Source organism: Camelus bactrianus, chromosome 3 (assembly GCF_048773025.1).
Source record: "Camelus bactrianus isolate YW-2024 breed Bactrian camel chromosome 3, ASM4877302v1, whole genome shotgun sequence".
Taxonomy (NCBI): domain Eukaryota; kingdom Metazoa; phylum Chordata; class Mammalia; order Artiodactyla; family Camelidae; genus Camelus; species Camelus bactrianus.
This window is the reverse complement of record NC_133541.1, coordinates 80,915,041-80,942,356: the sequence shown is the minus strand read 5'-3', so window position 1 is coordinate 80,942,356 and position 27,316 is coordinate 80,915,041. Positions and strand designations below refer to the sequence as shown.

Here is a 27,316-nt window from a genome sequence, read left to right as displayed (position 1 = left end):
ATAACCATGCTAAAAGCCCTCCTTATAATGAATAAAAGTTACAGTTATAAGTTTGGTGCAGCCATTATGGAAAACAGTATGGAGATTTATCAAAAAACTGAAAATAGACTTACCATATGACCCAGCAATCCCACACCTGGGCATATACCTGGAGGGAACTCTAATCCAAAAAGATACGTGCACTCCAATGTTCATAGCAGCACTATTTACAGTAGCCAAGACATGGAAGCAACCTGAATGTCCATCGACAGATGACTGGATAAAGAAGTTGTAGTATATATATACAGTGGAATACTACTCAACCATAAAAAAGAATTAAATAATGCCATTTGCAGCAAAATGGGTGGACCTGGAGATCATAATTCTGGGTGAAGTAAGCCAGAAAGGGAAAGAAAAATACCATATGATATCACTCATATGTGGAATCTAAAAAAAGGCACAAATGAACTTATTTACAAAACAGAAACAGACTCACAGACATAGAAAGCAAACTGATGGTTACCAGGGTGGAAAGGGATGGGAAAGGATAAATTGAGGGTTTGAAATTTGCACGTACTATCTACTATATATAAAATAAATATACAGTGTTTCTTCTATATAGCACAGGGAACTATATTCAATATTTTGTAGTAACCTACAATGAAAAAGAATATGAAAACAAATATATGTATATATAGGTATGACTGAAACATTATGCTGTACACCATAAATTGACACAACATTGTAAACTGATTATACTTCAATAAATAAATAAATAAAATTTAACAATTTTTTTTAAAAAGAAAAAAAGTTACAATTATAGCTTAAACTCCCCTCCCCTACCCACCACCGTGTTTTCTTCTCTTCCCACGTGCTAACCACTGACCTGAGTGTATCTTCTCTATGCATGTTTTGGTATGTTTACTATATAGGTATATGTTTGTAAACAGTATTATATTGTTTTACATGTTTTAAAATTTTATAAAATGGCATCATCCTGGCACATCCTTTAGTAACTTGTCTTTTCCATTCAGTGTTATTTTTGAGATTTTTTTTCCATATTGACATATATGTAGACCTATTCATTTTTAACTACTTGTGGTATTTCATTATATGAATAAACTAAGGTTGTTTTTCCAACTTTTTTCCTCAGAGTGAACAGTGCCACAATTGATATTCATGTATATGTTTTCTTGTGCAAGACTTTTTCTATGGCACGTATCTGTAGGCATTAACAAGTGCTAGCTGATGAACACAGAAACCTCAATGGCTTAATGTAACAAAAGTTTTTTTTTCTTGCTTATGTAAAGTCCAGTAGATATGCGAGGTACAAGCGAGGAAGGAGGGGAGACAGCCCTGTTCCACAGAAGCATTCCGAGAACCAGGGTGAAGGAGAGTCTGCCTTCTGTCAAGGTCAGCCTGTCTGTCAACATCCAGCCAGAAGTCAGAGAAAGGGGAAGAGTGGGGGAGGTATACCAGCTTTTTAGCCTCTTTGGCCCAGAAATTACACACATTACTTCCACTTACTTTCCATTGGTGAGAACCAGGACACCTAAATGCAAGCTGGCTAGGAAATATTGATCCCAGTGGGACAGTTATTTCACAAACTACGGTCCCTTCTGAAGGGGAACATAAATTTTTGGAGGAGCGCTGATCATCTGCCGCAACACCCACAAGTGCCATTGCTGGTTCTTTAAAAGATGAGTTATTCACCCCAAGGTGTTTATTCTCTGGACTTTTTTTTTATACTAAGAATGGTCTTACAAGCTTGTGAGTCTTGGTAGCAGAAAAATATGTGAAATTACTGGTAGCTTCTTTCTCTTGCCGTTGTATTTGGTGGCATGATGAAAGAGAACCTTTGTTAGTTGTAAATGACTAGTGGTGGGGAGGGCAACACAGCAGATTTCCTTCACTGTTACTTTTCCCGGCTCTCAGACTTCGGTGGATCCCTTGGTTATGGCAATGCTCAATGACCCCATCAGGAAAAATTTTAGCAACTCTAAAAGAATGGACCAGAGGCCAGATTGGTTCTGCATGCCAGCAGAAATTTCAAGGGCAGATTTTCTGAGGTCAGGACAGCTGGAGGACTCCTTGGGGCAGGGCAGAGATGGAGCTTCACTTGCACCCCATCCTTCAAAAATTCTAGGCTGCTGCTAGGCTGTGTCCTCTGGTCACCTAACCCCAACTGGAAATAGGAAATAGAAGCCTGTGAAAGCCACCTAGGAATAACAAAATCAACCCTACACATATTTAGGATCAGTAAGTAAAGGATCAGTGCCAAGAGGAGAGAAAGTATTTGGAAGAAGTAGAGATTAAAGTCTTTCTCTTAAAAAACAGACTTTAAAAATACAGGAAAAAATATTTATAGCAAAGTCCCCTCCAGTCACCTCAGTGGCATTTCTTATAGAAAGGTAAAACTATTTAGCTAACATCAAATGCTGCTACATTCTTTAAGTACTTTAGAGTTGACAATGATATAAGACTAGGGAAAAATAGAGTAATTATAATTTCATTGAGAGAATATCTGGTTCTCTATTACAGTCAGATATCCTGCAGCCTTCAAAAAGAAGAGTCATGTGTGCTGACAGAGAATTATCTCTAAGATACTTGTTTAAAAAAAGTGTGTGTGTAAACAGTATGTATAGCATATATTCATATAAAAGATATTTACTCTTATAGGAAAGAGTATCTCTAGGATTATAAACAAGAAACAGGTTACTAATAGTTGCTTCTACAGAAGGAGAATGAGGGATCCAGGAAATGGGCATCAGGGGTGGGAGGTAGGCTGGTCACCATATGCTCTTTTATGTTTGAATTTGCTGTGTTTGTATGTGTGTGTGTGTGTGTGTGTGTGAGAGAGAGAGAGAGAGAGAGAGAGAGAGAGAGAATGAGTGTGTGTTTCTATCTAAATGGGAGAAAGAGAAAGGTACAGTGGTTCAGTCCCACTGCTTCCTGAGAATGGTGTTTCAAATTAAGGATTAAAATCCAGTGAAAGGAGACTTAGTAATTGTCACTTGAAATTAAGGGAAAAGAGAAGCCAGATATTACATGACCTATCCTCTGTTTTTTCTAAGTTAATGCTTCTCAGTCTGGTTTTGGCCCGACACACTGAGGATATGATCCATCCCATTAAAGAATAGCCACTCCTCCTGGAAGTGATTCTCAGCCGGGACCACATACCCTATAGGACCAGGGCAAATGGCCTTGAACGTGTTCAAGGGGCCATAAGCAGAGAGGAAGAGAAACAACAGGAGGAGCAGAATTTCCCCAGAAATGTGATCACAGTATGGTTTCCTTTAGAGAAACACATCCTTGTAAAACTATTGGATATGTTTTTGCAACTATGGTTGGCTTTTATCCCCTTTTGTGACCAGGGTATATTGTTTTTTATAAACTTCTGTTTGGGGCAGAGTTCTCTGGATTACACAGGGCCATCTTGCTGGCTAATGCATTTTGCATTAAAATATTTTTGATTATGAGGGGTGGGGGATTTAGCTCAGTGGTAGAGCACGTGTTTGAGTGTGCATGAGGTCCTGGGTTCAATCTCCATTGCCTCCATTAGGGGGAAAAAAGAATTTCTGATCAGCCTGACCTAAACCCAACACAGAGCTCTGTTTCTTTGCCATCCTAACCTAAAGGGAGGCATATGAGAACATGGGGGAGGGGAGGAGAGTGGTGATAGTGTCTTTTGGTGATTCTGATACCCACCCTAACACCCTCACTCACTCACTCAACCATCCTTAGGGAATGAAAAGTTCTAAATCAGAGATCAAACTTGTTGCCCATTGCCTGTTATAACCTTCCACTGAAGAGGGAAATTAAACCAAAGTTTAAATAAAGTTTCACCAGATTCTTTTTAATGTGCTAAAAGGAAGAAGATTACCATAACGCTTCTAATAATTTGTGATCCTAGCATCATACAGCTGTGACATACCTGGGGCATAGGTGAGTACTTTATGGAGAGATACTTTCTAAAAATTCCTGTGGGTTTTGCCTTAAATTTTTGTTTTTCCTACAAATTTACCTTATCAAAAGCAAATTCGTGACAGAGCTAAATGCTAAGAGACCAGGGAACAAAGTTAAGGCTGGAAATAGTGACCTGGTTTCACTCGATATTACAGGAAAATTACTGATTTATAGGTCACTGTTTTTTTCTACCAGAAGTGTCTGCCTAAATTAGGTTACAGCCTGCAGGCCCTTCACCTGTCTCTCACATAAATAAAATTTCCCAAGGGTGCCCTCTTAGCCCTACTCATTGGATGGCTGGCACAAAGACATTTCAGCCAGTACAAACTGCCTTGTTTGTTTGTTTATTTCAGGAGAAACTCGGTTCTCTCAAATGGGTGTGGTATGAAGATTCGCTCAAAGCCAAAGATGGTGATAAAATAGTCTCTAAAAGGATCCTTCTGTGTCTGAGATTCTAGAATTTTTTGATTATAGGATATGGGATGGAAATTAATGAGATGTTTCACATAAGTGAGCAGATCTAGAATTAGAAGTATGTCATTGAAGACAAGCCCAAATTTATTTTTAGGCTACATGAATTTTTCAACATTCTTAATTTTTTTTAAACCCACTTCAGCTAGTTAAGCAAAAAAAAAAAAAAAAAAAAAAAAATTAAGATTTTTAAGTAATTCTCAGAACCTCAGTGAGGGCCGGAGAATGAACCACGGATGCTCTGAGACCAGTAGCCACATGCAAGTTACACAGCAGGATGGCTCCAGGGGACACCCCAGTGTCCCAAGGCCCAGACAGATCAGCTCTCACCCCCACTGATGGACACTGCTGGAACCTCTGGCCACAGTCTCTCCAAGGTGCTGCCTCTGTCTAATAATTCCAATCAGGATCCCCATGCCATGTTGGGCAATACCTGGAAAAATCCCCTGTCCAAACCTTTCCCTGGTGGAAGAGCTGTTCCCCTCTTACACGCACCTAAGAGATAGTCAGTAATTGCACTACATCATCCTACTTGAAAAATCCCAGTTATTTCCTCAGGAAGGAAGGAAAAACCCCATGAGAAGATTTAGTGTCATATTATTTATTGGTTCCTAAGTGAGTGAATGAGGTTGACAAGAAACAAAATTTCTAATGAAAAAAATTCAGTAAAGTGTAATTTTACCTAGGCCTCATCAGTGACCAGTGTTTTTGACATTACCTACCATTAACCAGTGGACAAAAATAGTTAAGACATTTCATTGCTCCCATGTTTGGCAACCCTGTCTAAAGTTAGTGCTCATTTTATGCATCCAAATATGGTCTAATTTTTTGTTTAGAAAATATATACTTACTCATTTATTCGTGGATTCATCTAACAAATACTTATTGATGCCTGCCATGGGCCTGCGACGGGCTAGGGGTGCAGCAGTGAGCAGAACAAAGCTCATTCCCCGTGGAACTTGCATTCTAATAGGGGAGGTGTGCAAACATTGTAATCTGTACTCAGTAGTTCTTTAAATAAATATGAAAAGTTATTTATTAATTTGTAAATAAATAAAAATACATAGGCAAATATAAATTTATTTATTTATATTTATTAAGCACTACTGGCGACTAGAAGGCAAAGACATAGGGGTGCCCCATGAGGGCTGCTTCTCTAGATCAGATCAAATGGTGACAACTGTTACAAAGGAAAAAACAGATGAGAAGGGATCCAAATCTGCATGGGGTGGAGATGGCCAAAGAAGGCTTCCTTGGGAACTGACTTTCAAACCGTATGCAGAAGGATTGTGACTAATAAGATAAAGGGAGGGTTAGAGGTTCACTCCAGATTGTGCTGCCAGCATAGGCAAGGGGGTCCTGGTACTTGTGGGGATCTGGAAAAGGCCCAGGGTGGCTGGAGAACCAGGAGAGAGAGAGAAGCAAACAGGAAAGGGGGTCAGGGCCAGATCATGTGGGGTTTGTAGGTCGTTTAAGGAGTCTGGTCACACAAATTAGGAGATAACAGGTTATAGAAGACTGCATGAGAATGTTGGCAAGAATTAGTTCATGAACTTCAAAGTTACTAGTCTCTATTCTTTTGGTTTACATTTTGGTATAAGTAGTTGAGTTTTTCTAACTGTTTATATCATATGTAAATTAGTAGTATTAAAAACTGTTCTAACAATTTTCACTAAAAACTCTCAGGTTTAGTATAAAATTTGGGAAACTGAATCTATTTTAGAGACTAATTGATTATATTTGAGAATCTGAATATGAGAGTAAATGTTTTTATTTTTCTGATAAGGTTTTAACAGGTCTGTGCCTTCATACCCCTACTGCTGATATATCCTAACAAGAACATTCTAATTGTCATGCATAAAAGATGAAAATATGTGAAGAATCAAATACAGACTCTACTGCTGTTCATTGTTTCTCAGGTGACATCTGGTGGATAAAAAGTGAAATGCAGTTTTCTGTAGTTGGGTGAGGTTATCAAATTTCATTGGTAGGAAATCATTAAAGCATATGAGCCGAATTGGTTGAAGATTAATTTTGCTTACACTTTTGGTGTTGTGTTTTCCACAGTAAGTAGGCACAATGGTATCAGATGTGTTGGAGAGGACACTCCAGTGCTCTGCTGGATTTGGCAGGCTTTGAGTTCTTCTCAATGAACCTCTGATGGTAAATAGCAAAAAGATTTGCTTTTGCTTTTGCTTTTCCAAGGCTTCCAAATTAAAGAAACCAGTTAACTATAGATGGACGAGAATCAGATTGTTACTGGGCTTCTCAGTGGCAATACTGAGTAGAAGAGACAACAGAACAATATCTTCAATGTTCGGAGGGAAAATTTCTTACTGTCTAGAGTTCTCTACTGAGCCAGACGCTCCTTCAGGTATGAGCAAAATGAAAGCATTTTCAAACATGCATGGGTATGAAAGTTAACCTCTTGTGTAAGTCCTCTCTGAAAGAGTTACTAATTTAAAATGTCATTTTGTTAGCTCTATGGTTCAGTTTATTTTTTAGGTATTTTCTCTTTTGCTATTGCAATCTGGGTCTTCGTTCCCATTATGTTTTCTTTTTTTTCCCCCACGGAGATGTAATTGACATATCCATTATGTTTTCTAACTGGTTGTTTGTACAGATGAAGGCAGTTGATTTTTGCACACTAATTTGGTACTTATCCGTCTCATAAGTTCTCGTATTGTTTGCAACAGATTTATAACTGAGTTTTTTGGATTTTCCAAGTATCTCATCATCTATAAGTAGTAATAAATGTATTCTCTCTTCCAATGTTTATACCTCTTAAAACATTCTCTTGTCTAATTGCGTTGGTTAAACCTCTAGACTTATGCTAAATAATGGTGGTGACTGTAGACATAATTGTCTTGCTGTTGATTTTAATAGGAATACTTGTAGTGTTTCCTTATTAAACATAATGCTGGCTTTTAAGACATATCCATCTTTCCTATTTTATGAAGATTTTTAAAAATTAATTATGGATGTTGAAATTTATCAAATGCCTTTCAAGCATATTTGAAGAAAATTGTACAATTTTTTCCTCTTTTAATCTGTTTTATCAATCAAAGTTCACTTGCAAAAAACAGAAAGGAATTTAATACAGGGGATGAATTGCTTATAAATCAGTGGGGAGCCAGAGGAGCAAGCTCTCTGGGAATAACTCCCCAAACCACACTGTAGAACTGGCCCGCCGAGAGACCTGCTCCCTCTGCCACAGTCAGGAAGCCACATCTCTACAGTTAGCTCCAGGAACACACCATCTTTATGTGACCTGGGAACAAGAAGTTGCCACCAGAATTCTTAGCTCCAGGAACACACCTTCTTATCTGTTACCGCTGGATCAGAAAACTGATACTAGAACTGTCGGCTCCAGAGTTTTGCTGTGTCTGCTGTAATGTGTCCCAGCAAAATGTGTGCCTCATTACCGTGTCTTTCCCTGTTTAATTGAGTTCTTGCAATTTTAACTTTGATGTCTTCTTTGGCTCTGGAGTTTTAAGAGATTTTTAAAAATTTTAGATAGTGGGGTCTTTCTGCCTTCTTGGTTGATTAGCTTTGTGATCAGAGAATTATATCTGCATTATTTCTTCTTTTTGGCATTTATTGAGGTTTTTTGTGGCCTAAATATATGGTCATTTTTGTGAGTGTTTCATGAGTGTTAAAAAAGAAAGTATAGTCCCTGTTTTCCATGGATAGAGTTCGGGATATGTAGATTAGATCTACCGTATAAAATATATCCCCTGATCCTCTGTATATTGAAAGACCCTTCCCTATGCTCTTCTCCAGGTAGTCACCCCATGGGTTGGCAGCTTTAAAGAGAGATTGCAATTCTGCTATAGGTATCTGACAGTTACAATCCCAAGCTCTGCCAAGGAAGTGAACATCCTTGCCTCCCAAGCTAAGAACTAGTCCTTGCAGAAATATTGATGGGCTGGGGAAACAAATCTGCAGGAACTAGTCATTATGTCTCATTCATTTACACTGACCGATAGCTAAGTCAAGCACACACTTGGCTTCATATATTTGTACCAAACTAAAACCTTTCCTATTTTCTTTCTTTCTTTTTTGATTCCACTAAGGTTTCCAGGTACTTCCTGCAGACAGATCTGTAACACTCTCTGAGCAGTCTTTCAGTGCTGCCTACTTCCTTGCCCAAGTCTTGATGGAATGTCTACTTCCTTTTACTTCCCTGTTCTCAGAAACCTGGTTTGATGTCTATAGCCTTTCCTTGATAACGGCCCTAATGCTAATTGATTTTCCTTTCAACATGAGCAAGCTATACAGTGTTTGTGTGCTCCAAATTATGCCTATCAGTAGACATTTACTTTTTGTTATATTTCATAAGCACCACCTAATTTTAAATTGTTAACATTATCTCAGCCTATGTGTAACAAAAATTCAAAAAGTACTGGTTTTACAAAATAGTTGTTTTTCTCACATAAAAAAAAAGCCCAGAGGTAGCTAGTACGGCTGCTCAAATTAATACATGAAATTATTTTTTTAAAAAACTCAAACATTACAGAAGTTTCAACCATTCATTAATATTTTCTTCATCTTTTTCATGATGTGCAATTTGTTAACTTCTATATTTATGTGTAGAGATATGTTTTTGATTTAATGTTATTTTGTTCCTATGAGCTAGGAGTTCCTGAAATTTTTCCTATAAATCTGAGGGAATATATAGGTGATATATGAGTTTAATTTTCTATCTAGCTGCCGAAGAATGACCCTGTGATAACTTTTTCTGAATTTAGTTTTTAAATGATAGGTTCATGTTCATCAAATGGGTTTGAATTTTCAGGGGAGAGTGCTCCATTGGGACTAAGTGGTGTAGTCATAGAACTATCAACCATATTGAAGATTTTTCATTTCTCTGAGGCTGATCTGAAGGATGTGAACCTGGGACTACCTGTAAAAGTATAATCAACATCCATTCAAACACAAGTGATTATCTTCTTTATTTTTTACTGGCCTCCAAGAAAAAAAATTTTCAGAAGAGGAAAAATAGACTTGGAGATTTTTTTTGCTTTAAGGAAATACGTACTGATTATAAAGTCAGACTCCGGCTTCATGCTTGGCTCTGCCATGTCCTCACTATATTGTCTTAGAAAGTTTATTAACTAAGATTTTCAAACTTTATTTATTTACACCAAAGGGTAGTTATATGTGTTGATAAGAGTGTTTGGCATACAATAGGCCCTCAAAAGTAAGGATTATTATTTTTTAAATAAATATTCACTTTTTTTCCTTTTATCTGGACTTACCTTCAAATTATCTTAGCAGCTACATTTGAAGTAAAGATTCACTGTTGCTGATTTGGCTGTTGTTGTTGTTTTTATTATTCAACAATAAATATTTTTGGTCCATGACAGTCTGTTGGAGAGTATCTGGTTAGGAAACTAACATTACCGAGCAACTGGCAAATAAGAGCTGAAAGACAGGGAACTCTTTAAATCACTTTCCCTTTCTATCTTCCATAAATATAGTTAAATGTAAGCAATTGAACATTTTGTATGGGAATAGCCCTTTAAAGGCCAATGGGAAGGAATTCAGCTGTTTTTATTTGAGAATGAAAATTGTGGAGGAAACTATCACCCCCTATATAAATAATATTACATTAGCTTTTATTTTGATTTCAGAAGTCAATATGAAGCAACTTTATTCCAGCCCTGTCAGTTTATACTGCTGAATTCTATAGGTCACATTCACTTGGCAGAGTGTTTAAGACAGTAATGCTAATATTTTGTTAATAATTAAATCTATTTGAAAGAATAATCCAGTGCCAGGCATAAGAGTATATTTGATTTTGCTTAACTCTTGGGAGCAATTCCACACATTTTCAGCATATTATTCTGTGATTTTGGGATGGATCATAACTGTTTCACCACAGTTCAATTTGCAATAGTGATCTTTACATAATTATGTAAAAAAATATATTTGCCACTTCTAAATCTTTGTTTCATGATTTGATTTCAGGGGAACCCAAATTGACAGCCTTCTTCCATCTTGCTGTCTGGAATAAGTGTGAGAATTGGAAAGAAAGAGATGATCTCTATTTGCAGGTAATGTAATAGTGTAAAAAGAAACCCTAAGAGAATCATTCTAAAGATAAAACCAAAATTAAGAGAACTGATTAAAGTAGAGTATAAAAATATTAACAAATGAAAATCAGTAGTCGTCATATATCCAAAGAGTAACCAGCTAGATGATGTCACGGGAGGGGAAATTACTTCTAGTGGCAGTGAAAACGTTTGTTAAAACTTATATAAACTTAAAAGAAAATGTTTACTCTTCAAAGATGCAGCAGTAGGCTTGAACAAATGTAAAGGCATACCTTGCTCTTGGATAGAACAGCTCTCCATCATACATATGTTAATTCTCAAGTTAATAAAAAAATGTAAAATGATTCCAGTAAAAATATTGAGATTTTTATCTCAAAGTAGACTATTGAGTCCAAAGTTCTTTTGGGAAATGAATGAGCAGGAAAAGGTAGGAAAGCCTGGAAAAGAAGAACAATGAGAGGAACTAGCCTTGTAAGATATTAAAACATTTTATAAAGCCCTTATAATTAAAAAATGTATGTTCATTGATAGATACATAAATAGATACACAGAATGAGAGAATAGAATGAAAAATTCAAGATAGAACAATTACATGTGAAAAGTTAAGTGATGCCTAAAATTGCTGGTGGAAAATATACTGTTTTTAATAAGTGTTTTTGGCATAACTAGATATCCACTTGGGAAAAAGTAAAATTGAATCCATATCCCATGCTGAATATCGGAGTGAAATCCAAATAATCCAGATATCTAAATATAAAAAGTGAAACTACGTGAGAAAGCAAGGATTCTTTTCCTTATAAACTTGGAGTGAGAAAAGCCCTTCCAACTATGATTAAAAATCCAGAAGCATCCAAGAAAATACTAAAACACTGACAAACTTGACTATATAAAAATAAAAAACTTTTCAAAGCAAAAAAAAAAAGCAAAAGTTACAAAAGAAAAACCTAGAAGAATGAATGGACCTCAAGATTATCATATTACGTGAAATAAGTCAGACTTGAAGGACAAATATCATATGATATCACTTATATGTGGAATCTAAAAAAAATGATCGAAATCTTATTTACAAACAAAAAATAGGCTCACGGACATAGAAAACCAACCATGTTTACTAAAGGTGAAAGGATGGGGAGGGATAAATTAGGAGTTTGGGATTAAAAGACACACATTACTATATATAAAATAGGTAAACAACAGGGACCTACTGTATAGCACAGGGAACTATATTCAGTCCCTTGTAATAACATATAATGGAAAAGAATCTGAAAAAAAAAGTGTGTATAACTGAATTTCTTTGCTGTACACCTGAAACTAACATTGTAAATTGACTGTACTTCAATAAAAAATGAAATTTTAAAAAACCTAGAAGAAAATATTTACAATTTATATTGCAAAATTACATCACAAACAACTAATTAATAAAGAACTCTTAAAAACTGGAAAGAGCAAGACCAAATACCATTGGGGAAAAATATGAAAAGAGTTCAAAGAAAAAACAAATGTCCTTCAACTTATGAAAAAAGGCTGACCTTCATTCAGAACAAGAGGAAGGCATATTACACTTACTAGGAGATATCATTTTTCACTTATTCAGATTGTCCAAGATACAAAAACTTGAAGAAACACCGTGATGGCAAATAATAAAGAAACAAGCATTCGCAGGCATTGTGAGTGGGAGTCCAAAATGGTGCAACTTCTGTGGAAAGGAATTAAGCGATATCTAGCTATGTTGCCTTTGCATTCATCTTTTGACTCAGTAATTCCACTGAAGATACACTTCCCTAAATACGAAATACTAATGAATCATTATTTGTCGTGGAGTTAAGGGCAGGCCACCCCAAAATATGCCATATTGACATATTGATTGTTTTGAATTAAAGTTACTTGAGAAACAGCCAGTGCAAGGACACTCTGACTCTACCTTCTATCCCCTGAAAGCAGGAAACAGATCTCCCATGTGAAGGGCAACCTCCCTACACCAGGAGGTAAAGGCATCTATACTACCAGGGATAGGGAATTCAGGGCAGAGAAGGCTGTGTAAACAAACTCTGCTTAATTCCTTCACTAATTAGTACTGAAGCTTCAGTTTCTTTGTCTTCTCAGTTCTTCACAAATTTGTTTCTTTGTCTTAAAAAGTATATAAGCTGCTTGCTTTGGTCATCTCTTTGAGTCACGTATTTCTATGAACTCTCATATGTATGAAGTTCAGATTTGCTTTTTTCCTGTTGATATGTCTTATGTCAGTTTAATTATTAGACCACCAGAAGAACCTGGAATGGTGGAGGAAATTTTTTTCTTCTCCAATAAGCGCAGTGCATGTGATTGGAAACAGGGTCTTTGCAGATATAATCAAATTAAGATAGGATCATACTGGATTAGGGAGAACTCTAATCCAATGATGGGTGTCCTTATAACACGAGGAAAATTTAGACACAGAGACACAGACGCGAGGGGAAAAGGCCACGTAAAGAGAGGCAACAATTGGAGTAACGCTGCCACAAGCAAAGGGATACTACTAGGTGCTGGTGACCACAGAAGCTAGGAGAGAGGCATGGAACAGATACTCCCTCTGAGCCCCCAAGAAGGAACCAACTGTGCTGCCACCCTGATTTTGGACTCTGGCCTCCTGAATGTGAGAGAATACTTACCTATTGTTATAAACCACCCAGTTTGTGATACTTTGTTATGGCAACCCTAGGAAACTAAAACAGTATGCTACAAGTTTTTGAAAGAAAAAAGGAAAAACAAGAATACATATATATGTATATATATACTCATTTTTGCAAAAAGAAACACAAAAGAATGAGCCAGAAATGAATTAAAAAATGGTTACAGATAGTCAGTTGAAAAGGCATGGAGAGGATGTGTTTGGAAGCTAGGCTTCTTTACATATACCATGTCATAGCATTTGTCTTTACTTATATTATGAGTTTTGCATATTTTTTAAAAAAGTAAACAGCGAAAAACTGAAATTGAACAGAAATACAATCAAAAGAATCCAACTGCATAAAAATTGATTCCATTATTATACAGAGAAAAGACAGATTTCAGAAGACTTTTGAACACAACACTAACTGAACATCTTGTGCAGGACATATTCTGAGAACAAAAAGCATCTGAGACAAAAAGAACGAATTGCAAACTTCACTCAGTAGGTTTACTGTTAGTGGTAATATTAGAATTATAATTTGAAACTATGTAACTGTTGTAAGAAAAAGCAAATAAGTAAATATGTTGATAGTCCAAAGAACCAAGATTTCCAGTGTCTAAGAGAAAATAAATACAAATATAAAAGAAGTTAAGGCAAGACAAACCTATGATGTTAAACTAGAATTGGTACTAAATTGAGGAGGTTATACAGTGAAAATATATTTTGGTAGCGTGACCGCTGAAAGGACCCAGAAGTGAGGACCCAAGCAACTGCCTAATCTGCATGTTGCAAAGGCCTACTCTGGTTGTCTGTTTATGAGATTCTTAATCTTCTTTTTGAATTTTCCATCCTAATAAAACATTAAAAATCTTTAACAAAGCAGGCATCTTGCATGTTGTTCCAGTGCTGTCCCTTGCAGAGACTACTCAAGTTTTTGATTGACTCTTTTCCCTTGAGGCTGCCAGATTATTCTAGACTAACAGTTACAGTTGCTCAGACAGTGCTGTAGCAACAGACTTCATTTTGGATGAAAGGTAAGTACATAAATTAGAGACGCTTTACCTTTTCGATACCCCCAAGCTACCTTCTTCCTGCTAGTGCATGGGGAAAGGAGAGTAGCCCATCTTCTCTCTTCAAATCTATCTACCAGCTTGTGCAGCAGCCTCCAGTCAAGAAGAGTGGATGCCTCTTTCCAAGATCAAACTTTCCTTTTGTGACTTGGACTCCAGGGCACAGATATCCTCCAGTAGTCCCGACCTTGAAACCACACACACACACACACACACACACACACACACACACACACACACACACACACCAGAGACCACACATCTTCAGGCGGCTACCACCTCACACCAGAGACAAAACATCTTCAAGCTACCACCTCATTTCAACTCATCACCTGCATCATAAAATCATTAAAATAGTTGTCTAAAGATATAATTTCTACTCCTCACCTTCATTAGCTCCTCAATCCTCTCAGCCAGGCTTTGGTCCTTACCACCCTACTGACACTACCACTCTTGTTAGGATGGCCATTGGCCTCCCCATTGTCAAATCCAACCATCGGTTCTCTGTTTTCATTTCACTCAACCTCTGTGCAGCAGACCACACAGTTGACCATTCTCTCCTTCTTGAAATAATTTCTTCCATAGGATTCTGATTTTCCTCCCTTCTTACAGACCTCTCCTTCTGAGTCTCCTCCTCCTGCTGTCTGTCACCTGTGTTAGAGGGCTCTAGAACTTAGTTCTCAGACTTCAGTTTATACTCTTCCTGAGTGATCTTATTCAGTCTTTTTAGATATTTTCTACCTGGAGATGAAGGTCAAATTCCTATCTTTGGCTCCAGTCTCTGTGCTGGGCTCCACCTGCCTGTTTAATGTCTCTACCAGGATGGTCTCTGGAGTTAGACCACCCCGGCTTGTATCCCAATTCCTACCTGTATAGTCTTGTGTTACTTAACTTTGTCTGTGAAATGAAGATGGTAATAGTACCTACTTCACTAGATTATTTAGAACAATGCTGGCACAAAGTAAGTGCTCAGTAAACACCCTGTTTGTTTACTTATTTGCTTTCCCTACCAGAAGTTTGGAGAAAAGGAACCTCCTGTGTGTCTAACTCAACAATGAATTCTCAAGGGCGACATACAGTAGCAGCTGTGTATTGATTGAATGAATGAACCCATTCCTTTCAAGGAGGAAAAGGCAGTGCATCCAAAAACCAGCTGAATTCCGACTGGTTACCTATGCCTTGACTGGAGGAGTTATCTCTGACTTTTTTCCAACTTCCCAACACTGTGTCTGGAATCTCCCGTCTCATTAGCCAAGTCCTACAAGTGCAAATGTAGCACTCTTGCCTCTAATATCTGATGGTGGGGTGCATGCTCTGTTTTGTTTGAAAATGTGAAATAGTTTGTTGTTCAGGCTCGTTAATAATGTCTTTTTCAATTAGACTTAGTTTCACCAGAATTCAGTAGAAACCTAGAAAGAAGTTCTATTACGTAAAATGTCTGTATCTGTGGGTGTGTGGATATCTATGTAGAACATATATCTATATATGACAGGAATACATTTAAGTGTGATAATAAAAAAAAACAATGAATTCTCTTGGCAGTTAGGGGACGACAGAGGCGAAGAGAAAGATTTTGAAGAATAAGAGTAGATACGTGCACGGTAAGACAACCGCGTTTCAGAGCGTAACGGAGCGGAGCGCGCCACCCCGCCCACACCCCCGGCCCGGCCCCGCCTCGCCTCACCCCGCCCGCAACCCGTCCCGCGGTCCGGCCCCGCCCTGGTCCCGGCCCCGCCCTACCCTGCACCCGGCCCGGCTCCGCCCTGCGCCCCGGTCCCGCCCTGTGCTCTGGCCCCGCCCCGTACCTCGGCTGGGCTCTGCATCCCAGAGGAAGCCCGCCGCCTCAGCAGAGCCAGGACCTGCCCACGCCCGAAGCCGCGCACCCCGAGCTTGGGTGGCCGCAGCGGCCCGAGTGTCTAGGCTTGGAAAGATGGCTGCTCTGACGACGGTAGTGGTGGCGGCGGCGGCCACGGCTGTAGCCGGGGCTGTGGCGGGGGCGGGCGCGGCCGCCGGGACCGGCGTAGGAGCAGCGCCGGTGCCGCAACAGGTAAATCGAGGAGGCGGACGTGGGCCCGAGGGGGCTGCAGGCCCTGGAGGCGGGACGGGACCCCCAGCTGAACAGGTGTCCTCTAAGCGCGGCTGCAGGAAGCTGGAGGCGCGGTGATAGCCTCCCTTTGCTCGGGGCCTGGCACACGCCAGACATTGCGCTTGGTTCGCTTGTGCGTTTAACTGCGTTTACAGAGTCACCTCCCTTGTGGTTTTGGAGTCGGGGAAGACCAGGGTGGAACCCTAGCAGTTCCTATGAGATAGGAACATACTTACCCTCTCGGTGACTCAGTTTCTTCTCTAAAAATTAGAATTGATGATATGCACCTTTCTGAACCCTGGATAATAAGTCTGGGTAGCCCCTGGTACAATGCTTGTTTAGAGAGAGATTCGGTGCCCAGTAACTGGTGGCTTCTCTGTTGGACCTACCCTGGGAACACAAGGAGGAATCAAATATTGGATGGTCTGAGGCAGACGTGTTTCCAAAGATGATCTTAAGACCCCTTTCTCCGCACTGAGGACCAGAGGATCCGTCAAGGAGAATTTTGGGATTCCCCTGCTCAGGTCAAATATCTTGACTCATTCTCTCACAGCCCACACCCAAAGCATAGGCAAGTCCTGTCTGTTCTAGCTTCCAAATCAATCCAGAATCCCGCCTTCTTACCTCATGTGCTACTACCCTTGTCCACACCATCATTTCTCCTAGCAGAAATACTTTGCTAATTGGTTTTTGTTTTTCTAGTCTTGCCTTCATTCGCAACAGCCAGGTTATTCAGCCCGTAATGACACTTTACTGCTCAGATCCCTCGGAGTAAAAGCAAACGTTTTTACCATGGTCCAGGAGACCTATGAGCCGCCCCCACTACCTCCCTGCCCCCTCATCTCCAGTTCCCTGCTCTGACTCTGCTGCAGCCATAACTTCCTGGTGGTCCCTCAGACTGCCAAGCACTCTCCTACCTCAGGAGCTTTGCAGCTGCTATTCCTTCTGCTTAGAATGCTCTTCCCTCATGGTCTCTTGGCCAGCCCCATCTCTGCCTTCAGATAACTTTGTTCAGATGCCATCAGCTCAGTGATTCTTTCCATGCCCCCCACCCCCCACCAAACTGAATCCCCTTATCCAGCACACCCTGTTCTCTTTTCTGGTATTATTCTTCTCCATGGCACCTATTACTGTATGATACATTGCATATTTTACGTCTATTTTTTTTATTGTCTTTCTCCACACTGCCTGGAAAGGTAAACCCTGTCCTCTAGGAAGGAAGGAACTTTTGGAAGCTTTACTCACTATTGTATTACCAGCACTGAGAACTGTGCCTGTGTAGCCAGGAACATAGTAGACACTCACAATATTTGTGGATAAGTCCTACCTGATGAAAGACTGTTGTGGGCTGAGGACAGGTTCCATCTTTTTCTTCCTCTAAGGAAATACATTGTCTTTACTTAGGTAAATTCAAGAAATTCCACCTGAGACAAATTTTCTCACACATCTTCTGTAATTCTTTTTGCTATTCTAACTCTGGCTCAAGTGTGTTAGGAAAAAATATAAAACATAGAAAAATAATACCATGTAAAATATATTATTACAGAAATAAATATATATAGGATATACATAATATATAAAATATACTGAAGTGTTTTGAAGATTTTTTTTTTTTTAGCTGTATGACCCTGGTGTTTTAGCCTTCTTGCTGGCTTTCTCCATGAAACCTTTCTGGCTTACTTTAGCTGAAAATGATTTGTTCTGTACATTCTTATAACCGCCTGGTTTGCATTTCTCGCAAGTTGCCTAACATTGTTAATTGATGCACACTCTTACCCACCTGGTGATCTTCAGAGGTTTGCCTTTCCTCAGAGTTGGATCAGAATCTCTTGTGAAGCTGTTTCAACTTTTCTATCAGTCCCTAATGTTTAACAATGTCTGGAGACAGTTTTGCTTTGTCACAACTGCAGGGGGGCTGTGAGGAATGTCATTTGTGTTGCTAGGATCAAGTGGGCACAGACTCAAATCAAAGGAAAGCACAACAAAAAATCATCTGGTCCAAAATATCGGTAGTGCTGAGGTTGAGACACCCTGCTTTATACAGTCTCATCAGCTTGGAGAAGGCAGAGCCTCCTGGTTGATAATCACAATAATAGTGAGGCAGAATTTCTCAAAGGTGTTTGGGTTTTTAAAAAAGGAATTAGAATCTCTGCTGTACCATATTGTGATTTTGAGGAGTTTAATTATGTATTATCCATCTTTGTATTCCCCGAACATACCACACACAAATGCATATACACATACACACGTGTACACACACACGTACTCACACACTATACACTCAAATTCTACAGCCTAGCACTGAGCTTGAGTATTTGTCATAGAGTTCCGTGAATGAATATTCCTGTTGACTCTAAGAGTGAAACCACCTGATGTTTTCCTGAGAAGAGCCAACTTTCTCATGACAACTCATGATATTAGAAATGTCTGCCAAAATATCTGGAGTTCCAATTTAGCCATCTAGGGTTTCCATAACAAAATACCAGAGAGGTAGCCTAAACAACAGAAATGTATTTTTTAAATAGTTTTGGAGACTGGGTAGCCCAAGATCAAGGTGCTGTCAAGGTTGGTTTCTGGCTTATAGACAGCTGCTTTCTTGCTGTGTCCTCACATGGCCTTTCCTCTGTGCATGTGCAGAAAGAGAGGGTTCTCTCATGTCTCTTTTTCTTATAACGTCACTAGTCCTATTGGATTAGGATTGTATCCTTATAACCTCATGTAACCTTAATTACTTTCTTAAAGGCCCCATCTCCAAATCTAGTCACAAAGGCAGCTAGGGCCTCAACTATGAATTAGGTATGCATAATTCAGTCTATAACAGTTCCCTTAAATTATTTTGGAGTAATTATCTTTAAAGTTTTAGAACTCTTTTTTTTAATATTAAAAAAATTGAGGGAGGTAATTAAGTATTTATTTATTTATTTATCTATTTATTTATTCATTTGTTTATTTAATGGAGGTGCTAGGGATTGAACCCAGACCTTTTACATGCTGGGCCTGTACTATACCACTGAGCTATACCCTCCCCACCAGAACTCTTTTATATTGTATTTTATTTTACAACCTCCGTTGGGTGTGGAATCCCATAAATTTCTCAGTCATTACAAAAAGTAATAATGTACCATATCTATGCATTTTAATATTTATGTACTATTTTTTCATAATTCCCCTCAGCCATTGACTTTTAAGGGCAAAGGCTACATATTTCTTTATTCTCTCTATTGCCATTTTCCTCTTGACCATTTTAGCAGCTGAATTACGACTTTTTTTTGAAGTGTCTCTAGCAGTATCACACTAGTGTATGTCCTGGTTTTGTACCAGGACAGGGCTGTGTCTTCTGTTTGTTCTGTTTCTGGTGACTCCCCTGTGATGGTCTGTATTTTATGGCATTTGGCTGCCTGGAATGATCCATTAGTAATAACTATATTCCTTCTCTGATTTCAAATGAGTACTCAAAATGGATTTCCTCTAGAAGATCACACGCATGAATAGGGCTGTATGTAGGTCCAGACTGCAGAGTCCCCCTCCCCTCCAAGGATAGTCACATCTGATCCCTAGCACCTGTGAATGTGACCTTACATGGTAAAAGGAACTTTGCAGATGTGATTACATTGAGGATCTTGAGATGGAACAATTATGCTTGATTATCTGAGTGGGCTGATACATTTACAAAGGTAAGAGGGAGGCAGGAGGATCAGAACCAATAATAGGAGATGTGACAGTGGAAAAGGATGAAGTGATGTGAGGAAGGGGCCATGAGCCAAGGGATGTAGATGGCCTCTAAAAGCTGAGAAAGGTTAAGGAAGTAGATTCTCCCCTGAACCTCCAGAAATAACACAGTCTTGTCAACACCTTAATTTTAGACTTGATCTCCAGAACTTTAAGAGAATAAATTTGTGTTGTTTAGGCCTCTAAATTTGTGGTAAACTGATTTTTGGTAAGTTTGTTATTGTAGCAGTAGAAAACGAATGCACCAGAGAAGACCTAAAAGGCCTGAGTTCTCTTTTTTGGCTGACCTTGAAATGCTACGCAAGCAGGAAGTGAAGGCTAAGGTAGAGTTGTAAAGTGCCAAAGTGCTGATGGCATGCCCCAGCATGTACACAGACCCCCTCGGCAAAGGCTGGGAGACTTACTGGTTCAAGACATCTAAGACCAACCAGTCATTCACTGAAAACTAAGCTAACTAATCAGAAATTTCAGTGCCACACAGACAAATAATACAGTCTTTACCAAATTAGTTCAAAAGAGTGACTAAACAAACAACAACAACAACAAACCATAGGGAGGGGAGAGAATCTCATTTTCAGAGTTGCCACATTGTATTATTTAAAATGTTGAGTTTTGACAAACAAATTGTGAGATATTCAAAGAAACAAGAAAGTATGGTCCACACACAGAAAAACTTTTAAAAAACTAGTAAAAAGAAGCTGTCCCTTAGGATGACTAGATGTTGGGCATAATAGGCAAAGACTTTAAATCATCTACTTTATTTATTTATTTATTTATTTATTTATTTATTTATTTATTTATTTATTGAAGTACAGTAAATTACAGTGTGTCAATCTCCAGTGTACAGCACAGCGTCCCAGTCATGCATATACATACATATATTTGTTTTCATATTTTTTTTCCATTAAAGGTTATTGCAAGCTATTGAACATAGTTCCCTGTGCTATACAGAAGAAACTTTTTTTAAAATCTATTTTTATGTGTATAGTGGCTAACATTTGTAAACATCAAACTCCCAGTTTATCTCTTCCCACCCCCTTTCCCCAGTAACCATAAGATTGTTTACTAAGTCTGTGAGTATCTTTCTGTTTTTTAGATGAATTCATAGTGTTCTGTTTTTCTTTTTAGATTCCACATGTGAGTGGTATCGTATGGTATTTCTCTTTCTCTTTCAGACTTACTTTACTTAGAATGGTGATCTCTAGGTCCATCCATACCATCCAATGCAGGTAGCATTATTTGATTCTTTTTATGGCAGAGTAGTATTCCATTGTATAAATATACCACAACTTCTTTATCCAGTCATCTGTCATTGGACATTTAGGTTGTTTCCATATCTTGGCTATTGTATATAGTGCTGCTATGAACATTGGGGTGCATGTATCTTTTCAAATTAGAGTTCTCTCTGGATATATACCCAGAAGTGGGATTGCTGGATCATATGGTAAGTCTATGTTTAATTTTTTGAGGAATCTCCATACTATTTTCCATAATGGTTGCACCAAACTACATTCCCACCAGCAACATAGCAGGGTTCCCTTTTCTCCACACCCTCTCCAGCATTTGTCATTTGTGGACTTTTGAATGATGGCCATTCTGACTGGTGTGAGGTGATACCTCATTGTAGTTTTGATTTGCATTTCTCTGATAATTAGTGATACTGAGCATTTTTTCATATGTCTATTGGCCATTCATATGTCTTCATTGGAGAAATGCTTATTTTGGTCTTCTGCCCATTTTTGGATTGGGTTGTTTGCTTTTTGCTTATTAAGTTGTATGAGCTGTTTCTATATCCTAGAAATTAAGCCTTTGTCAGCTGCATAATTTGCAAATATTTTCTCCCATTCTATAGGTTGTCATTTTGTTTTGTTTATGGTTTCCTTTGCTGTGCAAAAGCTTATGAGTTTAACTAGGCCCCATTTGTTTATTTTTGCTCTTATTTCCATTGCCTGGGTAGACTGCTCTAGGAGAACGTTGCTAAGATTTATGTCGGAGAATGTTTTGCCTGTGTTTTCTTCTAGGAGATTTATTGTGTCTTGTCTTATATTTAAGTCTTTAAGCCATTTTGAGTTAATTTTTGTTTATCAAATGGGGAAGTGTTCTAACATCATTGTAAATCACCTACTTTAAATATGTTCAAAAAGCTAAAGGAAACTATTTCTAAAGAAATAAAATAAAGTAGGAGAATGATGTCTCACCAAATGGAAAATATCTATAAAAACTACTAAAAACATACTATTGATCTTCTGGTTTATTAACACATGTTTTTTAAGTTATTTGTATTATATTGTATACCATATTGTTACAATAAAATAGGCTATAGAAAATAAAATGTCATTAGGAAAATCATAAGGAAGAAAAACTATATTTACTGTATTTATCAGTACTGTAAGTTTACATCATCTGTTTACAAGATGAATTGCCTGTCAGTACATATGTCAACATTGTTTTATATGGTACAAAACACTGTAGATGTTATATGTATTACTAACACACGACATAAAAAATGAAAAGATAATGTGAAGAAGAAATTCATATTTATTTATAGCTATGACAATTCATGCATTGATAATGAAAAAGTAGCAATATTCTTTATGGTAGCCTAGTGTAATCAATATGATTGCTTCACAGTAACCTAGCCTATACACTAATGAATGAATCGTTATAAAATATCTATGGCTTACAATGTTATAGTCATTGTCATAGTCATAGTCATAGTCATAGTCATAGTCATAGTCATAGTCATAATATAGTATTGGAAACTTTGTTCCATTTTTTTGAAAAACCACTTACCTGTGATGATAGACTGACATGCAGTTTCTCCAATTAGGAGAGAGAGGCATACTGTATGGTAATATAATTCTTTGAAAGCAAAGCTATAAAACTGTAAGAAAATTGACAGATTATTAGTTTTATATTAAATATCACCTTTCACCTATGTTGAAGATAGACTAGAATCTACATATATTTCATGCATTCATGACATACCTTTTTCTTAATTTTTTCAATATTTCTATGCTATGTGGTTCATTGGTGAGTTTTTGCAAATTATCACAAATCTCAAAAATATTTTCCAGTATATTTATTGGAAAAAAGGATGCACATCAGTGGACTTACACAGTTCAAATCTGTGCTGTTTAAGGGTCAACTGTATAGTACTTCTTGTCAGAATTGGAGCATATTTTCATCAGCTAAACATAATTTCCCCATATGATCAGGGTTATATTATATACATAAAATAAACTAATGAACAAATTTAAAAAAATTTTACTGTCTACATAAATTTCTCACAGTATAATGTAAAAATCTTTAGTAAAAAAAATGAAGGGGAAGACATTCACAGATTTTAAAAAACTAAGAATTCATTGCCAGTATATCTGCCCTTCAAGAAATACTAAAGGAAATCCTTTAAGTGAAAATAAAAGGATACTAGACAATAATTTGAATCCACATGGAGAATAATATGAGTAAAGTGTACTGGTAAAGGTAAACGTAGAGGTAAATATAAAAGTCAGTATAATGTAAATGTATGTAATAATAAAGGTAATATAATATAAAGATATATAAATATATCAAATAATAAAGACAAATGTAGAGGTAAATATAAAAGTTAGGGGCTTTTTTTTTAAAAAAAAAAAGAGGAGGAAACACTTCTCAGCTCATTCTATGAGACCATTATTACACTGATAACAAAATTAGACATCACAAGAAAGAAAATAACAAATTAGTATCTCTTAGGAACACGGATGCAAAGATTCTCAACAAAACACTAGTAGACCAAATCTAACAATGTAGGAAAGGATTATATTCCATGATTAGTTGTGATTTATTCCAGGCATATGAAAATCAACGTAATAGAACATATTGATAGTGTAAAGAACAAAAACTGTATGATCATCTCAGTGGATGCAGAAAGAGCAACTGACAAAATCCAACACTCTTTCACGATAAAAATATTCAACAAACTAGCAATAGAAAGCAACTTCTCAGCCTGATAAAGACATCTATGAAATACGAACAGCTAACTTAATACTTAATGACGAAAGAGTGAGGGCTTCCCCGTAAGATCAGGAACAAGACAAGAATATCCACGCTTACCAGTTTATTTACTGGGGATTCTAGCCAGGCAACTGGGCAAGAAAAGCAAATAGAAAGTATCCAGATTGGAAAGGAAGAAATAAAACTATCCTTATTTGCAGGTGGCATTGTCTTCTATATAAAAAATCCTAAGGAATACACACACACACACACACACTATTAGAACTAATAGACAAGTTCTGCTGGCTTTCAGGGTACAAGAACAATTTACAAAAATCTATACAGTAGTAGTGGACAATTCAAGAATGAAGTTAAGAAAATAATACTGTTTTGGAATATTTCTCAGCCATTGAAAAGAATGAAATACTGCCATTTGCAGCAACATGAATGAACCTAGAGATTATGATACTGAGTGAAGTAAGTCAGACAGAGAAAGATAAACATTATATGCTATCACTTATATGTGGAATCTAAAATATAGTACAAATGAGTTTATTTACAAAACAGACACAGACTCACAAACATAGAAAACAAACTTAGGGTTACCAAAGGGGAGGGGGGTAGAGGGATAAACTGGGAGCATGGAATTAACAGATACATACCACTATATATATAAAATAAACAATGAGGATTTACAGTATAGCACAGGGAACTATATTCAATATTTTGTAATAACCTGTAATGGAAAAGAATATGAAAAAGTATATGCACATAGGCATAAGTGAATCACTTTGCTGTATATCTGAAGCTAATATACTTTGAAAACTTAAAAGCATCTTTGAGAGAAATTAAAGAAGACCTACCTAAACGCACATTTTATGTTCATGAATATGAAGAATTAAGATTGGTGAGATGGCAGTACTCCCCAAATTGATTTATAGGTTCACTGCAATCCCTATCAAAATCTCAGCTACCCTTTTTTTTTTTTTTTTTTTTGCAGAAATTGTCAAGCTGATCCTAAAATTTACATGGGAAATGCAGGAGACTCAAAATAATGAAAACAATCTTGAAAAAGAGCAAAGTAGGAGGACTCACACTTGTTAATTTCTAAACTTAGTACAAAGATGCAGTCATCAAACAATGTGGTACTGGCCTACGGATGGATATATCAGTGAGAGTTAAAAAGTAACCCCTTACATTTATGAGCAATTGATTTTCAACAAGGATACTAATACAATCCAATAACGAAAGAATAGTCTTTTCAACAGATGTTGGGACAACTGGATATCCATAGACTAAAAAGTGAAGTTGAACATCTGCCACAGGCCATACGTAAATATTAACTCAGAATGGATTAGGGACCTGAATGTAAAAGATAAAACTGCGAAACTCTTAGAGGAAAACATGGATGTAAATCTTCATGACCTTTAATTAGGTAATAGTTTCTTCTGTATGACACCTAATGGGGCAAGCAACCAAAGATAAAACAGGTAAATTGGACTCCATCAAAATATAAAACCCTTGTGCTTAAAAGTACATTGTCAAGGTGAAAAGATGGCTCAGAGAATGAGAGAAAATACTTGCAAGTCATATATTGATAAGGACATATCTAAAATATATAAGTAACTCTTACTACTCAAAAATAAAAAGACAACCCAGTTTTAAAAATAGGAAGAGGTATAAGTAGATATTTCACCAAAGAAGTGGCTAATAAGTATATGAAAGGATGCTCAGCATCATTAGTCATTATGGAGTAGTCAAAACCAATGTGAGACACCACTTTACATCCATTAGGTTGATTGTAATAAAAAAGACAGACATTATCAGGAAAGTGAAAAGACAACTCAAAATAGGGGAAAATATTTGCAAATTGTTTTTCTGATAAGGACTTAATAAGAATGCTTCCAGCTTAACAATGAAAAGACAAACAAAATGTTTAAATGGGAGAGTAAAAAAGAGTTACCTGGTGATCCAGAAATTCCACTGCTAGGTGTATACCCAAGAAAACTGAATATATATATTCATACTAGAACTTGTACACAGGTGTTCTTGGTAGCATTATTCATATTGACCATACAGCAAAAATAACCCAATTGTCCATCAACTGATGAGTGAATAAACAAAATGTGGTAGATCCATATAATGAAATACTACTCCGCCATAAAAAGCAGCAAAGTACAGATTCATGCTACAACATGGATGAATCTTGAAAACGTTATGCCCAGTGAAAGAAGTCATACACAGAAGACTGCATATTGTATGATCTCATTCATATTAATTGTCCAGAATAGGCAAATCCATAGAATTAGAAAACAGATTAATAGTTGTCAGGGGCTAGGGGGAAATGGGGGTGGGGAGCAACTGTTTAATGAGTATGGGGTTTCTTTTGGGTCTGATGGAAATGTTCTGGAAATAGATGGTGTTGCTGGTTGCACAACTTTGGTGAATATACTAAAAACTACTGAATTGTAAACTTTATGTACATTTAATGGCATGTAAATTGTATCTCAATTTTAAAAGTATTTCCAAAATTCATTACTTAATGCTTGCTTGTTCCTAGAAATTTAAAGGCTTGCTTCCTTTTTTCTTCATCTCCCACATCCAGGCTGTAAACAGTTCCTCTTAATTATACCTCCAAGATATATTTACTCTTCTTACTTTAATCTCCACTGTCTCCCTGGTAGTCCTGGACGCCATCACTCCTGTCTGCGTTGCTGCACCACCTACCTCATTGATTCTCCTGCTTCCAATCTTGCTTCACCCCTCCACCACCTTCCACCAGTTTATTCTCCAAAAAAATAGCCAGAAAGATTTTCCTAAAAAATTATATATATCATGACATTATCCTTCTCAAACCCCTTCAGTAAAATCCAGACTCACCTAGTGACTTAAAATGTGGGTGTGAAATGCCACATGCCTCCCTCTCTCCTGTCATCGCCTACCAAGCTCCACACTTTACTTATCTCTTATCACAGTTGGCCTTTCTCTGCTTGAACTAGCGAAGATTTTTTCTGCTGTCAGACTTTTTGCACGTGCTGTTCCCTTTGCCTGGCACACCTTTCCCTACAGCTTTTGGCATGGCTGATTTCATTTTTTCTTAAACATCAGCCCATTAAATAGATCTTCTTTGCCCATCCTAACTGAAAACAGCCCTTTGCTCTATTATCTTCATCTCAGCACTTCTTATTTCCTTAACCTCATTTATTGTACTTGAGTTTTTTCCCCTTAACTTATTGTTTATTTACTCTTTTCTTTTTAAGTCTATTTCCCTCACTAGACTTCAAGGCAGGGGCCATATAATCATGAGTCATCATTTGCTTCTCTAGTG

General features: G+C 37.4%; 1 protein-coding gene across 9 annotated transcripts in view; it reads left to right on the top strand.

Moving 5' to 3' along the window:
* Nucleotides 1-27,316, top strand: part of CCDC112 (coiled-coil domain containing 112) — a 231,899-nt gene that overhangs the window by 188,284 nt on the left and 16,299 nt on the right. For 2 of the 9 annotated variants that reach the window (XM_074360491.1, XM_074360488.1), the window contains exons 1-3: nt 1,285-1,392; nt 6,622-6,790; nt 10,390-10,475. In XM_074360491.1, coding sequence (XP_074216592.1) covers nt 1,300-1,392; nt 6,622-6,790; nt 10,390-10,475 — 348 coding nt within the window. In that variant the 5' untranslated portion in view covers nt 1,285-1,299. The other 7 variants (XM_074360489.1, XM_074360490.1, XM_045507724.2 and 4 more) reach the window with 6 other exon arrangements.